Here is a 16,892-nt window from a genome sequence, read left to right as displayed (position 1 = left end):
TTTTCTCATGCCCTACCCCATTCCTGCACATCAATATCTTCAATCTTGCCTATATGAAACAAATTGACTTTAATTAAGCATTATGCAAAGCGCCAATCTCTCAGAGCGCTAATCCGCAAAGTTTGCCTCAATTGCGGTTCCAGCACCTAAATTAGTCGAGCAGCGACACTCAGCCCGTTCACTTGCAACATGAAGAGCGACGAGATCATCGAGAAGATTCGCAACAAGTTGAAGGAATCGGATCCTGCCCGGCGCACCGTCGTTAACACGTTTCAGTTCAACTTCACCGACGTGGATGGTAATCTCATCAAGAGCATGGGTGAGTGAGAAGGAGAAGGCCTTGTTGTGAGTTATCCCACCGTTAACCGTCTCATCGTAGTCTTTGATTTCAAAGCATTGGACATCTACGAGGGGAGTGCTTCCGGTGTCGATGCGCAGGTCACCATTTCCGATGAGGACTTTTACTTGGTGGGCACTAAACAAAAGACTTTCCAGGAGGTGTTGCAGCAGGAGAAGGCCAAGATCGATGGCGATGAGGAAGCCATCAATAAAATGCTGGAGAAGTTTCGCATAAATTCTCAAAACTAGCTCAGCGACACGATGTAATGATACACCTTACATTTATTCGTAGTTTCTCAATAACAAATTATCACAAATGAAAATTGTTTACATGTTCTAAGGAAAGGCGCATTTTATAAATTAAACATAGTTAACTAAATTTAGAAACCAAAAAAATAAAAAAGAAATCATCCCACGAATAGAACAGAGTCAAAAAGTGAGTTATTTAATTGGTTTTAGTATTCATTTATTTAATTACCTTTATTTATATTTAATGTTAACATGGAATTGTTTTTGTAGGTGTTTCCTTTTAATTTAAAATTTTTGTTCTGCGTTTTATCATTTAACTATTTTATTTGTTATTCGGTCATCTCTCTTCGCAAACGGCGCCATGTTCTCTGCCAATAAGTGCGCCCGAGATTCGGTTTTCTGATTTCTGTATCGGGTTTTGAAATTTGAAAACGTCTCTCAATTCAAATGTGTTTGACTCCTTTCTTTAAGTGTCTTATTTATAGGTTTAATTGTAATTTTAACATTTGCTTTTTTGGGGTGTTTTAGTTTAACTTTGTGTTACTTTAGTAAACTTTTTAGTTTAGAACATTTTTTTTTTGTTTTGGGATAGGTTTTTTGTTGGGGACATTCTTTTTCAAACTTTTTATTAGCTTTACGTTTTCGTACTATTTTTCTTTAAATTTATGTTTAATTTTTATTGCTAGAACACAAATTTAGAGTTTTTATTTACTAATTGAATTCTTTGCTCTTTCTGTTCGGTTTTAATGTAATACAACAACAAAATTTGTACACTTAAACTAAAGTTTATTAATAAGAATTAATTCCTAGGAGTTCTTGATCATTATGCTTTTTTATGCAACAATTTAACAACGGTTTACTTCATCAATGTAATTGTATTTATTTTCGCTTTTTTTATCTTTCTTGTTTAATTAATGTAGCATTTTTGTAACACCTACATACTTTTATTATAAATGGTTTTTACGTTAAACGGGTTTAAGTTTCCATCGCTGATTTAAGCCGTATTCTTTATTTTCTCAATTTTCTTTGCAAAATGTACGTGCGCTATGAAACCAATAATTATTATTTATTCTTGGAAATTTCGGGGAATTTATCATTTAGCTCCAAAACGGAGGAAACTGATTTCAACTAAAATCGCTTTTATCTTCGCAACAGGTTTGCTTATGTATAATGTTACGTTGATAAAATAACATAAAATTATATTTCATTAAAAAGTCAATTGTCAAATATAATTCGAGCCGACAAAAAAAGAAACTTAATATTGCATTTCCTGTATTTAGATTTTTGTGTTTAGCTTTTTGTATAATTTACTTTATTATTATCATTCCCTTTCGCGTATACATTTTTATAAATATTCTTGTTCGTCTTAAATGTTTATAAAAATGTGCTTAAATAGACAAAAATCTTTGAATTTATTTACTTTCCATTTCTCGCAATCATTTTCCGTCTTTGGGGCCACTATAATTTATTCAAATTCCTTTTTATTCTCATATAAACTTTTCGATTTAGCGTCATTAAGCTTTTTGCTTTTATTCTTTGCTGGAAGATACAGTTTTGATAGTCACTAATTCTTTTATTTATGCATTATTTCGTCTTCTCCTTTTGTTGTTGTAAGTTTGATTTGTGTAGCCTCAAGGGTCGAAGATCTTTTGTACAAAATGTGTAAATAAAAAGTCATGCGCGTATGTAAAGGTAAGTAATTATTATTGTTTTATGCCCTTTAGTATGTTGCTGCCGTTATTCATTATTGGTTTATCTATCGGTTTTGCGAATTGTGTGTATTGTTTTATTAACTTTATTTCGTCTTCGTTTTTTCGGTTGTATAATTAATTCAATTTATGCTTCACCTAAATATTACTCGTATCAAATATAAAAATCAACAACTTTATTTTATTTTTCGTCTTGTCTGCGGTCTCTTGTGGCTATGAAAATGATTCGTACATGCACTTCCGCTTCACGATTTTTGGCTCGTTTCCGTTTCGGCCGCACGGCTTCTCCTTGCTTTCTCCACATCCGCCAATCGGCCTGTGCGCTCTCTCCGCTCCGCCGTATTTCGCTATGTGTATAATATAGTTATTAAATGTAGCTGTTATTTGTTTCTTATTCCACCATCATCCCTTATGTGAAACGCTTCTGGCTAATCGAGTTATCGCAACTACAACATGCTCGCCCTACTGTACTTATTTAGCTTAGATTCCGCTTTGCCTGCCCATCTCTAATGCTACTAACCCTTCCGTTTCGCTCGTTATTAAATTTACGTCGTAATCAATTCGCATTTTTGCATAATTTCTTGTCTTTTAGGTATTGTTAACTTTTGAATTCTGTTTGTTTCTGCTCGCCTCCCGGTTTTACTGTACTCGTGTTTCACTGTTTTACTGTATCCTCTGTCTGCGTGTCAGTTTGCACTGTGGGAGTGTGTTTAATCTACTGTTCTTGCTCTGCAAAGTTGCTTCGTACGCCATTACCTATTTAGATAGCCTTATTCTAAATGCGTTTTAAAACCGAAACTGAAGGTTGCGATAAAACTGCACCGAACCATCGTTAGACGTTCGCCATTTGGTTGACATGATCGATGTTGTCCTCATCGAAGTGCACATCGTTGATGAAAATGTCCGCGTCCAGCTGGTCCTCGTCGAGCTCCAGATCGTCCTCGTCGTCCTCCCCGTTGGACATCAACCCGTGTCCCATCCCCATTCCCATGTCCACCCCGGCGATGCAGATGTGGGGCGGCGGCGGCACACTGGTGGGCGGAAGTGGGGCGGGCGGGATCATCAGGTTGCCGCTGTTGATCCCATGCAAACTGCCCGCAATGCTGGCGCCTCCACTCTGCAGATGCCTGCGACTGGAGCTGAGTCCCGCTGCTCCATGAAATGGGGGATTCAAGCATTAATAAGTTGTATAAACATATAAATATTTATTAATAAAAGTGTTTCTGGTATTAAACAGATTTCTTAAGCTAGTTTGCTCTTTGAATTACGTAAAGAATTAAGAAATACTCGTAGATTTTAAGATATCTTAGGTAAGAAATAAAAACAAAAGAGATTACCTTGAAAACAAATGAAATAAAACCACACTTAAAGAAAACCTACAGAAAACATAAACAAACGTGTTGAAAAAGTATATATTGTATAAAAAGATTTAAAAAAGATATCACAGGAGACTTACCCGTTGCACTGGTCTGCGAGTCGTAATGTGCATTCCGATGTAGGCCCAGTTGGCGGACATGGTTCCTACGGCTTCTTCTGGAGTGACAGAGTATGCATAGGAGACAGATTAGGGACGAGACGACGAGAAGCGTTATTATAATTAGGACGTCGTAGTCCTCCTCTGCCGCTTCCGTGGTACCTTCATGGTTTGTAATAATTGCGAGGGGAGAGCAAGAGCACAGAATTCATATGTTAATCAATAGTAACAGAACACTTCAGGTTAGTTGATCGAGAATATGCATTATAGCTAGGAATGTGTTTTGCGATCTGAGTTAGCAGAGATTTTCGAGTGTGTGTCATGTGGGTGAGTCTGAACTGGGTGTTCTTGTTCTGTGTACTGTGGTTTCCATTTTTTCTTGTTTTTTAAGTGGGTTATACAAGTTTAGCATTTAATTATATTTAGGCTAGGCGGTTTAGAAAATTCCGTTCAGCTTAACAAAGGTACCAGAAAGATATATGCTCTATACATGGTGGTGGAGGGGTGGAAAGGTGCCAAAGGAACACAAAGAAGCCAGAACCAAAATTCGGAGGCATGCGTACTATTAAACTCAACTCCCAAAATGCGATTGAAGTGAACTAAAGGATGCAACAAAGGATGAACTTGGAATGGTCGTTTAATCATTGGGCTGTGAACTGTGATCTCCTTTAACTGCGCCAATCTACGTGGTTGGGGTTATGGGTTCGGGGGTTTCTCTAGATTGGAGTGGCATGTTTCTTGGTTTGAACTCTGTGCATGTCATGAGCGTGGAGTGTGGATCGATTGTAGACAAGCTTATGCGGAACTCACGTGTTAGTTGTGACCAAGAGTTTCATTTACTTAGATATTAGAGTTAGTATTTTTGGTTTAGTTTCTTCGTTTTGTTGTTAGAAAAATGAGTACAAATTCTTGCTAGCAGAATGCTCCATTCATTTCAATTTGTTATCTTAGTTATGTTTCACGTATTTGATTCTCGTGGCAATTCCAATTTCGATTTAAAAATTTTGATTTTTCGAGTTTCGTTCTTGTTTAACTTTAGTTGTACGTATTTAACACTAATGCCGTAATTGCTAAAACAAAAGTTTGTAGAAATGTGGGCAAATGCGTGGAGTTTGCGTCACCTGTGCCAAGGATTGGGTTTTTTTGTTTTTAAATATTTGGGTTCGAGGAGGGGAGTTTTTCAAGTTTAAACAGTTTCACAGTCGAACAGTTTGTAGTTGGTAGTGTTATTCAGTTTTGTTAGTGGAGACAAAAGAAAGAACAGAGAGAAACAGAGGGAGAATTAGACAAGTAGAGAGAGAAAGAGAGAAAGATGAGTTTAGTGTGGGCGTGGCTGTAGACATCCCCAGACGGATATCAAGTATATGGGTATATATCTCGGTCTGTTGATAGTGTGCTGAATGCCATTCGCGGTGATAAGTCGGGTGAGATAAAGAGAAATGCATTGGTGAAATGCAGGGATAGGGAGCACCCCAGACTATCGAAGAGGAGGAGGTATGTACAAAGGTCTGGCCATCGAAAATTGAGGGAACAAAACAGCTAGAAAAAGTTCAGGACAAAATAAGAATACTTAGGTGCAAAAAGACTTAGCGAGAAAGAGGTATATAGGATATGGATTAAGGTCACTTTAGTTGGTTTTTAAATTAGTATAGATTATTATATAGTTGTTATTCTTAGTGGTTAACGGTTTGCAAGTGTTTCGTCGGGTTCAAGTTTTCTTCACGCATCAAATGAAAAGTGTAAGGAACGCAAGATCGCACATGAGCTACAACATGTAACCGTGAAAAACCAAGGAAAACTGAGATTGGAAACTGAATGGCTCGCCCACACAGCGGGCGCACTGGAAACACAAACACGAGACAAACTTAATATACTCGGTTACATAAACTTAGGCAAAAGAAGGCAAATAAAAATTGAACTGAACCGTTCGACTCACTCACGACTCACAGTGCAATTCGTCAGTATCGTCGCCGGGTCCGCAGTTCTTGACCCCGTCGCATCGCAGCTTATCCGAGATGCAGTATCCGGCTCCGCACTGGAAGTGGTACGTCGACTCGCAGTGCAGACCCACGGACGGCGGACCCGGGCCAGAGTCCTGTATCTCGGTCCACACAATGCGGAAGCCCTGTTGGTCGGAAAGGTTAGGGGCCACCATTTCTGAGAGATCATCGTGGTTACTCATACCTGGGCACCCACTGTCTTGTCGCTGGTGGTGAAGCTGATGCGCGCTGTCTGGCCAGTAGAGGTATAGTGCCACTGCTCCACGGGCGGCTTCTCGCCACACAGCTCCAGCGGCGGCTGGTCGGAGTCCACGTTCATCCACAGCCGCAGCACAGCGGCAGGACACCCGCGATCTGGGTAAAAAATAATATAAAATTATTATAGATATTAGAATATATAATAATAATTATAATATCTAATAAAGAATTATATTTATAATAAAGGATCCAGTTGTTTCAGAAGTAGAAAAGAAATAAATACTTCGGCTATAGTTTATCTATTTAAACCTTTTTTAAATCTTTTTATATCTGGCTTTAATTGGTTCGATCTTTATAAATAAATATTTTTTATAATCCAATTAAATCATTTTTTAACTCTTGTGTTCCAATGTACTATCCGTCTATCTATAACAAACCTCCTTGGTTTAATAAAGTGTTGACACATCTAAGAAATGTTAAGTCCAGACTTTATACAAAATTTAAAAATACCGGTTCTCAATCTATATTTTCTAAATATGTATGTAAGTGCTCTTTTAAATTTTACCGTGCCTAATGCTCAGTGTTATAAGAATTATTTAAACCGTTGTAAGTTCCAGTTCGCACAGGATCCCAAACAGTTTTATAATTTCGTTAACACTTAGCGCAAGACAACACGCTACCCTTCCTCGCTATTTTTTAAAAATACTACGGTAGCATCTGATCAGGCAATAGCCGATCTATTTGCCAAGTTTTTTCAAACCACATATTCTACGTTACCTCATTCCGAACGGCCTTACTCTTACGCGGTATCAAAGTCGAATTTAATATTCTATCCCACTCTAAACGAAAGCTCACTGCTTTATGATCTTCAGCGAGTTCAGCCTGTTTATTCGCCAGGTCCCGACGGAATTCCTGGCTGTGTGCTTAGATTCTGTGCGGAAGCCTTGTGCAAACCTCTACTGAAATTGTTCAACTTATCTCTTGAATCTTCACAGTTTCCCATATATGGAGGAGTCCTTTGTAATTCCTCTCCATAAAAAAGGTAGCAAATCGGATGCAAGCAATTACAGAGGAATCTCCAAGTTGTCTGCTATCCCTAAGCTTTTTGAAAACGTTATCACTCCTCCTTTAATAATAATCCTCAAACAGATGTCACCTATACAGATTTTAGTAAAGCATTCGACTCTGTTAATCAATTACTTTTATTAAGAAAACTTGATTTATTAGGTTTCCCTGTAGATCTCCTAAATTGGATTCTAAGTTATCTGAATGACAGGACGCAACGGGTCCTCTTAAAAAATTCTCTTTCTTGTATTCTCTTGGTGACTTACTTGCTGGGTCTCCTTCCAGGCCGAACTGCTCAAAGTGAATGGACAGCTTGTAGCCGGGGCGTGCCTTCATCACCCAGTTGCAGGCGTTGGAGGCCATGCCCCGACCAGGTGCCTTGTAGCCGGCCGGCCAGTTGGGCGAGGTGATGAGGCCCGAGTCCTGGTTGCTGAAGTTGCCGCCGCAGTCGCCGGCATCCGACTTGGCCGACTCGAAGAAGTAGCGGGCCTTGAAGCCGCTGGCCACGCTCTCCTGGTCCGTGTGCAGGGTGATACGCAGCCCCACCGCTCCCCGCGGGCTCTCGACGGGTCCGGGGGCTGTCTGACCGCAGTAGCGGCCCAGCAGGCGGTCGTTGTTGTCCCGGTAGACGACATACATCTCCAGCCAGTCCTCGAAGCAGGCGCCAGAACTACAATCAATGTGTAAATCAATGTGTAGATAGTTACTTTTAATGGAGACTTACCCATAAGCTCCCGCCGTGGCGTTTGCATTGTTGTCCGCCTTGATCTTGAAATGGTCAAACACGATGGTCACCTGCTCATCGGCCTCGGCCAGAAACAGATATGAGCAATTCGTGTCCGAGGGATAATTGGAGGGGTATCTCGGGCTGTTCAGTTCGCCGCGCTTCTTGGAACTGCTCACGTACGTGAAGCTGCAGGTGCCATCCGGGGCCGCCGTGCCCGGAATCTTGTACTCCGTCTCGAAGGTGTACTTGCCCTTAAAGCCACGACCCTGCAGCTCACCCGAACTGAAGACCATGGCCAGCCGCGGTCCCTCACTGATCACTCGCTGCGTCTCATTGCCGCACAACTCGTAGTCGAACTTGTCGTAGGCATCGGCCGTCTCCTGCCCCTTCAGATAGATCTTTAGATAGCCGTCCGTGCAGTTGGACCTTTGATAGAGTTAGTAAAAGTTGAAGTTTTGTAATTTATAAAGTATGTAATCAAGTATAGGAAAAGTGCGCGGTCATAAAATGTTGTAGTTATCCTCATTATAAATAAAAAGTCTTTTGCAAACATTTGAAGTCCCGAACTGGGATACACTTTATGCTGTGTGAGTATTAATTAGGTACTACCCCAGTTGCCGGCTTATTTGATATCTTTTTCCTTTGAACACTCACAATAATTTATTAAACTACTCACTCGCTCTTGTCCTTGTGCTCCACCTTAGGTATATTGAAAGCGTTGAACTCCAGACGCACACGCTCCAGATGCTGGGCATCCTGCATGCCATAGATAAAATATCTAAACGACGGCGGAAATATTTAATTAAACCATTCTCTATTCAGGATACTAGGCTATTTTACTCACCTACACACAGTTTTTGGTATATAGGGATAGGGATAGTTGGGTGAGAGCACAAAGCCAGTGGATTCCTTCTTCGATAAAATCTTTTGATCACATTCTGAGCCACGTATGTGAATGCCATCATTTTCACCTGATTTACGTATTAAAAATTGCAGTTTCGTTTTTGTAGCGAATGATTAGTTTGAATTGAATTTCGATAAAGGAATCAGATCAGATCAGTTCGAATTGTAGAGCAGATACAAGATAGCGTTGATATAGTTATTTGTTTTTGAAGTAGAGAGAAGGTGTGAAGGATTAGAATTTGTAGTGTCGATAATTGGATACATTAAACTTAAAATAGCACACAAAACGAACAAAGCCAGTGAATAGGTTGGTTCAAGCACATACAATTAGCTGACGAATGCTATTCGCCGTTGCAACCACTTTGTGATGCCCCAATAAGTAGGCCACACTTTTCAGTAAGCATTTTGGAGCACCACAAAATAGTTGCCGGAATGGGCAGAACTGAAACAACAAACATAGTGTTTACATTATAGATATTTGGCAGTACTTACGTATAAAATCTAATTTAACAAAACTCTCGCTAAATTCATAAATTCCTTTAAAGCCACGATTTTGGGTATTTGCGGTGCGCGATAACGTATAAAAATGAACAAAAAGGCTCGACTCGCTCGAATACAAAACTAAGTTTCTTTGCTGCCCGCAATATGTACCGATTAATGCTGACGAATTATCTGGACCATCGTACACTTTCACATAGTCAAATGGGCAGCTGTTTATTTGGTTTGGTTGGCAGTGGTGGTGATGTTGTTGAAATTTGGTTGTAGACGAATTGCAGATTGGAATAGCAGATTGGATAGAGAAGAGTTGGGTTTAGAGACATTCGGATGAGGGTAAATTCGGTATAGATAGTTCACAGATTGTGGTAGTGTGGGCTGCCAATCAGAGCAAGTTTTGGCCAGAGCAGTTTTGGCCAGCACTTGCTTTGATCTTGACTTGTTACCGGTTGTGTGATTGGGTGTTTTTTGATTTCTCGGTATGTCTTTTGAGTGTGTTTAACTGTGCAGCATTAGAGGTACTCACTGTGGTCCACCAAAAAATAGATCAAAATCCCGAAACTCTAATCTAACCCTCTGATTCGATTCACCAAGAAACTGATATGTGCATGACATATCCTTCGGATAGGCACCTGGATAGGTTGGCGATATGAGCGCACCAGTTTTGTTGACGCTCATGCTGGGCGTTATCGTGTAGGAACATGGCGACCCCGCAATGGGTATGCCAATTTCATATTCCGCTTTTCGGGTGGGAGGAAATCACAAGACAGTCAGTAACGGTGGGCGGCTCTGGTAATTCCCCAAAACCCTCTACTCACATGCATTTATAAACCTAAACGTGCCCTCGAACAGGTCCGTGGTCACGTTCTTGTTGCTAAAAAAAGAAATCGCAACTGCCCGATACATGGAAATGCGACGACGCGGCGGAATGGTGCCGCAGTAGCGGCCCCCGAATGGTGAGTTGATCAGTTCCGCTGGCTCCGACGACTGCACCTCCGAGTAGATATCCATGTACTCATGAACACAACTGAAAGGTGAGAAGACATGTCGGTATTCAGCATAAATAAATTAAAAGTAACATAAGTATATAAAATATTGGCTGTACAAATAATTAAAACGATTGTACTTATCTCCGTCCAAGTTCACTTCAAAATACCAAGTTCTGTTTCATATTTACCTTGGTAACTCACCGACGGCCGAACCGCTGGAAATGGGAGTGCAGAGAGAAGGAAGTATAAGTGTGTCTGGTGAATTTGCGCCGTTCATTCAATTTGCACTTACTCTGGCGGACTTCCTCTTAAATTAAACGATTTAAAAACTACTTCGACGCGCTGGCCAGGTCCTGCTAGGAAGGTGTAGAGGCATTGGCGCGAGTGATTGCGATGGTTGTGCAGCAGCGGGGCCGAGAAGCTGCCATTCTGGGGTCCACCGATCCGCGACACGAAGGTCTGATCACACTCTGTGGAAAAGGACGAGAAAAGTGGGGCGGCGATTTGGCCCACCACATGGCCATTGATAAGTTTACAGGATGTTTACTGTTTACTGCGGGGATATAGTCTAGACATTGACACACACAGCAATACAGAACACATACACAGAACGTTGCAGCGGAACAAGAGCTGTTAACAAGGCATGTCAATGTGTGGGTGTGTATGGCTTTGTGTGCACAGAGAAAAATATCAGCCATTTACTTATGAAACTCCAGCTAGGGATCTTAAAAAAATCCAGTATAGATATCAAAGATAATTCTTTTAATTTTAATTTTAATATGATTCTAAGCTTAAAGCATCATCTCATAGAATCATAACAATTTTATTTACGTTTTGATAGTTCATAAAGCGAATGTATCATTAAGTTAATTCTTTTTTAATAATGTCAGCAAATACGCTGGATTAAACTATTTAGCTGATTAGATAGCATAGTTACACTTTATGCGCACTTCAAAACTTTTGAGTTCTTCTCTGGCGGGTGTTTGGTTTTCGTTTGCTATGTGTACAACTAGGAAGCGATTTCAGTTGGTCAACTAGGGCAACTGGAACTACGGGTGGACAGTAAAACGCAACTGTTAACTACGGGCGCGCATTGCAGGCACTCGCACACCAAAAACAAACACACACGCGCGCGGCCCAAGGCGCACACACACACATTGAGAGGGGGACTTGAACTTGAGGCAGTGTGTGTGTGAGTGGTGTTGGGTGGTTGGTTGTTTGGCTGTTTGTGGGGAAATAGAGAAAGGGTGAGATGGCGCCACCTACTTGGCGATTTCATGGGTCGCGACGACACCTCCAAATAGGCCACCACCGGCTGCATCCAAGGCTCTCCGTCGGCGCCGTTCGACTTTAAATGAGCACCGCCTGCACGGTGGGTTGTGGGTGGTGGTGGGCGGAGTGGGTGTGTTTTGAGGGGTGATTTGAAAAGGGGGGTAGACAAATAGACAGCGTTAATGATTTCGATATGCTTGGATTGGGGCACCTGCTCTGTTTCAGTCACAACTTGACGCCCAACATGGAAATGCGCTTCTCGACTTTATGACAAGCTGTCCGACCGTCTGTCCATTTGTTTGTTTGCTCACACGCTCCGCATCTATCTATCAAAATGGCTTTTAGCTTTCAGCATTGGGCTTGGGTGTGGGTATGGGTATGGGTGCTAGCCACACGATAAGCTAATCCACCGATAGTGAAGCTGGGAAAGGAAACTCATGTACTCGACGTGCGTCGGCTGCCGTGGCGTATACGCAACGTAAACTACGAGTGCCTGTTTCTGTGTGCCAAAGCCAGCGGAAATTATTAAGAGCTTTCCAAAACACACACACAGATACACACTGCGCTGCATTGTTCAGGGTGATTCGAGCAGCATCCACTTCTTTTAACTTCCAAAGCCCCGTAAGCCTTTTATTAGACTCTTCCATGGAAAACACTCTGCTATATTTTTAATTAGCTTAATAAATGGAATCCAACTACTCTGGCCTTAGCTCGATGAACTTCAAATTCCTGAAATACCATCAAAAGCAAGAGGCACAGGAGTTTGTAGGCAACTATTGCTTTTCTTGTAACTTGAACTTTGGACTTTCGTTAGTTTAGCACAAGTTGTGCTCAAGAGAATAACAAGTCAGGACTACTAAATATTCTTTTCATCTCTGCATTTAATATATGGTCTTTTTGTATCATATGTATTAGTTGGTTTGTAATTTGCACATATTTTATTACTATGGTAAATATGTTTTTATTCATTTGAGACGGGCTTAACACCTGTGTAAATAGTTGTTTAACTATTAACTATTAATTTTAGGCATCCGCAAAATTATGATTGATCCAATTTGCGTTTAGCTGACAGCTTTAAATTCCACATAAATAGCCACAGCGGTTACAAATTAACCAAAGCCTTGGGGGCGTTCCGCTTGTAATTAAATTCGTTTGGGAGCACATAATAAATGAGTCGACCGACGGATGTGTTTGATTTTCGGGGAGAAGGTCGGTTTGGACCATGCTTTGTGTTGGCTTTTGTGGCTGTGTAGCTGCAGCTGCGGTTCGCAGTTGCCCAAAGTACGGGCTGGGTTTGAGTTTGGGTCGAAATCAAATTCGGAAAACTACTGGGATAAATGACGGCCTCGAATTTAACTGACTAAACGGTTTGCCTATTGATTTTGTGATTTCACCACCGTATACTGTATACTCCATGTCAACATTGTTTTGACCAAAGCCCCAACTAAGCCGTTTACATAATTTCCACTTAATTATTCACGCAACCGAATAGAATCCCTTTAGGCAAGCGATCTGTGCGATTATCCTGGCTAACCGCCTTTGTTTCCCGCGTTTGGGTGTTTGAAATTAATTTTCGAAAACCCACACCCACATGCACACATACTGAGCCGTGACATTTTATCCGAAATGCAGTTTACTAAACAGCAAATAAATGGCGCACGAGCAAAAGTTTGCTCATTAAAATGAAAGCGGATTTGTGTGGCACTCACACACACCCACCTCAAGCCCCCCCACACCAACACACGTTGCGTGCAGCGACGCAAGGCTGACTACGTGCCACAAAAAAATATAAAGAACTCTAGGGAAAAGTTTTTGGACAATGAGATACCCTGCGTTCAGATGTATCGCATAACTTATGGCATCTGGCTAGTTTATATATTTATCTGAGTAAGAACATAAAAAACAATTTCTGTCATGGAGGTGGATTTCTTACAACTTCGTGGCCTACAGAATGGAACAGTATTTCAGAACTATTTATTAAAGTGTCTAAGAGTATGCTACGATATCCAAAAATCAGCGCTCTGAGAATCCTGTTGGTAAAGGTATGCTATTTTCAAATATTTATCAGCAAGTAATCTAGTACCTAGAAGTTCCGGTTTTACGGTGGGTCCCCTTTACGCGAATACCATATAATGTAAATGTGTACACTTGTAATCCGCGCTTACCGCGTAGAAAAACTAGAGGCGTGGCCGTGACGATGGGCGTAGCAATGTCAACCGCAGCACAAAACGCTGGCAAGCGGAAGCTGCCCCACCGCCTCGCACTGCCGCCCGCTTTTCGCACCGCAATGACAATGCGCAGTAAAGTGTCAATAAATTTTATGCAGACGCCATTTGCATCGCCATAAATATTTTTGTTGTGTTCGGCAACGCATTTGCTCTTCTGCTCCGGCATTTGTTTTCTTGCCATCAAGCCCCCTTTCGCTCAACGTCCCTCGACGCTCCTGTCATTATGTTAATTTACACCTTTTGTTGGCTGCGCCTCGGTTTCAATGCCATCGCAGATGGAACAAAGCCTGTACAATGCAGCAGCTTTTAATTGCGTGCAGTAAAAACTAACTGATGCAATGAAAAGCTGCTAAATGGCAGCAATTCCATTGGGCAAACAAGTTGTCTGCTAAATATATTTACCGTTTGCGAACAGGTGTAATTGGACGAGGAACTGGCAGGCTCACACACACCTCAGCCTGCGGCGAGGCGCAAATAGCGCCCCAAGGATGCGTGTCGCTAAATGCTCCCCGACCGTAACCCAAATCGAGACCGAGACCAAGACGCTGACTGTGACGATGACGATGATGCCGATGACGAAAACGTTCCCCAGGAGGCACGTAATACCACTAATAACCCAACCGACACTCACCCACACACGCACACAAGTTGGGCCAGGCGACAAGAGAGAATGTGCCTTGGATTCTCTAGAATTTAATAATCCCAAACGGAAGTATCTCACCACTGAGATATTTGCATCTCCAAGGATATAGTATCTTGGAAATTCCATTGAATATCCTTGGAGATGGAACATTTTGAATACAAAGACCATTCCTAATCATTTTTCAAATATTAATTCAATTTGTAAGCCACTCAGGAAATCTGTACTAATCTCCTTTGAATTGTTTTTCTTCGATTGTATGTATGTACTCTACACATTTTCACTTGATTATGAACTCTAGCATACCGAAGCTTAGGCCCTTGTAAAGACTTTTTCGTGTGAGTTTAACTTTTAAACTTTCAATCAAGAAAGGGAAAACTATTCACGCGAGGCGTACGTTTAAGATACTTTTCAAATCGAGACATTCTTTGCGGGCTTATTTCATTGCGACACTTTTGTCGCCCTTCTGAACATACAATCTTTAGTGCTGCTGCTGTCTACTGCGGTAAGTTTCCCATCACCTGATCCTGCCGCCTGCTGCTGTCTGCCCGGGTTTCCTGCTCAAGTACACCCTTCTTGAAAATTTAATGGCTGACACTGCTGTCGGCACTTACACCGCCACCCGTAGTGTCCTTGTATGCGCCTTCCCCAAAACCAGTCGACCACAGACCCATCCTCCAGTACCACTCCCATTCCCTGCCCCTGCCTCCGGCATTCCCTGCGACACCTTCGTGGAGGAGCTCATGTTACAGACAATTTGCGTTAAATTTACAAGTAACACCGTTCACCAAATACGAGGCCCAAAACCAGAGGGACGGCACAGCGCCTTATGTTGTTTTATTGCTGCCTGGCATGCCGTTCTGATACACTGGTTCTTGAGGGGCTCACTGAGAGAAAATCCTAACGAAAGCTTAGAGAATGACAGGCTGCAGTGTTTAATGTTTTATGAGGCTGCTCTGAGTTGACACATTTTGTTTCAGACAAGCTCTACTAGCTAATTCCACTTGTCACGCTAGCATTTTCCAATTGTTTTATGCCAAATCAAAAACACTACGACAAGAACTTTGCAAAAATCATGTCATGTTCTTTGGCAGATTTTAAGCAGATGCTCTTAGAAGCATTTTATTTACAGGTTTAATTTTACTTCGGAAATAATTGTAAGCCACACACTGCAGATAACTTGTATTTCCTCAGTGGATTATATCTGACTGGCTTGCTGCCATAACCAAAACCTCAGATGGGAAAATGGCAACAACTTTGGCAACAAAACGCCGACGACGGTAACAGCAATTAAAGTGGATTTTCATGAAAATGATTTTTCCTATTAGTTTATTCCAGGCCGAAAAATAAAATCATGGCGATAAAACGCGTTGATTAAGACGAAGGCAGGTGAGTGCTGATGTCCCAGGATGATGATGAGATTTTATGACTATGGATGGGGATCTTAGACACAGCTGGCGTTTGAGACACTCAAGGCTGGATTTTGGTTCTGGTTTTGGGGCTGGTTATTTCGAAGTGGAGGTGGCTGGCATAATTATGCATATTATGTTGCAGGGTCCTAAGTGCATATTTGCGCTGGCTATTAGGTAAATTGAGCCTAATTTATGGCCAATTAGTAGGGTGATTAAATTCAAGTGATTATCTTGAAGCCCTTTAATTGCTCTGCGAGCGGGTTAAATTCATAATTAATATCATGCATACGCCCCGGGGGTCACAGAGAAAGCCAAAGCACTCGCAGCCCGAGTTATGCCCAACTTTTGGTCAACCTTATAGTCCACTTGAGATCCGTCCTCTGGCTTTGGCCTAAACTCCTTTGCATTTATTTATGCACTTTGCCGAGATCCCTGAACTCGATGACTGCAATTGAGGGCCGCTTCAACATTGAACTTTTGACTACGTCAAACCAAGAACTTTTATATCGATAAGTGGCAAATAATAAAATTGCCTGTGGCTGCTACTCACGCTTTTGATTGACTCTTGCGAACGTACCTGCAACGAAAGAGGGAAAAAAGAGTCAATATGTATATGTATTAAGTGATTTTCCGAGGTGAAAGAGCTGCACGGAAAACAATTATCGATGACCTTCACAATTATCACATAATAATGAAGATTTAAATACGTAGACGTATCTTAAAGATACTTCCAAAGTTCCGATGGCAGCTAAGTTAATAAATTATGAAAAAATGGCATCCACAACATAAGTTTGAAGTGTAAAGGTGCCGGATGCATCTCACATCTTTGCAGAGGTTAATAAGGGATGGCAATTAAATGACCCGAGAAGAAGGAGCAAATTGACATAATGGAAATGCAAGAGGCAGTCAAAGAGATTTGAGAGGGCGGATAAGAACACCGACTGCCACTCGAGCATCCTTGAGTGTCCTGCCAGCGCAGGCGATTTCAAAGATACAATGCAATATCACCAGCAGCGAGTCCTGTGGCCATGGCACGGAAAAGAAAGGAACTAAAGGATCGAAGGGAAGGTGTGGAGGTGGGAGGCGCAATGAGCAGCAGAGCAGCAAAAGGACTCAGTTCGATAAGCGCTACATTATGCTGTCTAGTCGGGTTTCTACTGAAGCACCTCGTGTTGCATGCCGCTAATCAATC

At 41.6% G+C, this 16,892-nt stretch overlaps 2 protein-coding genes across 12 annotated transcripts in view; one reads left to right on the top strand and one right to left on the bottom strand.

Annotated features, from left to right (window-relative positions):
* Positions 1 to 38: 38 nt before the first annotated feature.
* On the top strand, positions 39 to 775 carry LOC6535629. 2 transcript variants are annotated; one of them, XM_002096221.4, is made up of 2 exons: positions 39 to 319; positions 395 to 775. In XM_002096221.4, exons 1-2 carry the CDS (start codon positions 190 to 192, stop codon positions 586 to 588), a joined length of 324 nt encoding a protein of 107 aa, XP_002096257.1. In that variant the 5' UTR covers positions 39 to 189; the 3' UTR covers positions 589 to 775. The 2 variants fall into 2 exon arrangements, with proteins under 2 accessions (XP_002096257.1, XP_015047244.1); XM_015191758.3 differs by having other exon boundaries at positions 380 to 775.
* A 1,572-nt stretch (positions 776 to 2,347) lies between these two features.
* Positions 2,348 to 16,892, bottom strand: part of LOC6535628 (dorsal-ventral patterning tolloid-like protein 1) — a 48,725-nt gene continuing 34,180 nt past the window's right edge. For 2 of the 10 annotated variants that reach the window (XM_039375521.2, XM_039375520.2), the window contains 15 exons: positions 16,251 to 16,277; positions 11,415 to 11,513; positions 10,441 to 10,618; positions 10,337 to 10,363; positions 9,978 to 10,186; positions 9,686 to 9,899; positions 9,157 to 9,374; positions 8,606 to 8,732; positions 8,438 to 8,539; positions 7,759 to 8,187; positions 7,301 to 7,704; positions 5,956 to 6,125; positions 5,719 to 5,896; positions 3,754 to 3,933; positions 2,348 to 3,446 (listed from right to left, as the gene is read on the bottom strand). In XM_039375521.2, the coding sequence (XP_039231455.1) occupies positions 3,130 to 3,446; positions 3,754 to 3,933; positions 5,719 to 5,896; positions 5,956 to 6,125; positions 7,301 to 7,704; positions 7,759 to 8,187; positions 8,438 to 8,539; positions 8,606 to 8,732; positions 9,157 to 9,374; positions 9,686 to 9,899; positions 9,978 to 10,186; positions 10,337 to 10,363; positions 10,441 to 10,618; positions 11,415 to 11,513; positions 16,251 to 16,277 (2,879 nt within the window). In that variant the 3' untranslated portion in view covers positions 2,348 to 3,129. Of the gene's footprint in view, positions 3,447 to 3,634; positions 3,674 to 3,753; positions 3,934 to 4,615; positions 4,893 to 5,711; positions 5,897 to 5,955; positions 6,126 to 7,300; positions 7,705 to 7,758; positions 8,188 to 8,437; positions 8,540 to 8,605; positions 8,733 to 9,156; positions 9,375 to 9,685; positions 9,900 to 9,977; positions 10,187 to 10,336; positions 10,364 to 10,440; positions 10,619 to 11,414; positions 11,514 to 16,250; positions 16,278 to 16,892 lie in introns of those variants that run through there. The other 8 variants (XM_015191754.3, XM_015191756.3, XR_005561479.2 and 5 more) reach the window with 7 other exon arrangements.

This window comes from Drosophila yakuba, chromosome 3R (genome assembly GCF_016746365.2).
Source record: "Drosophila yakuba strain Tai18E2 chromosome 3R, Prin_Dyak_Tai18E2_2.1, whole genome shotgun sequence".
Classification (NCBI taxonomy): domain Eukaryota; kingdom Metazoa; phylum Arthropoda; class Insecta; order Diptera; family Drosophilidae; genus Drosophila; species Drosophila yakuba.
The sequence above is the reverse complement of the archived record's forward strand: the minus strand, read 5'-3'. Positions and strand labels throughout refer to the sequence as shown.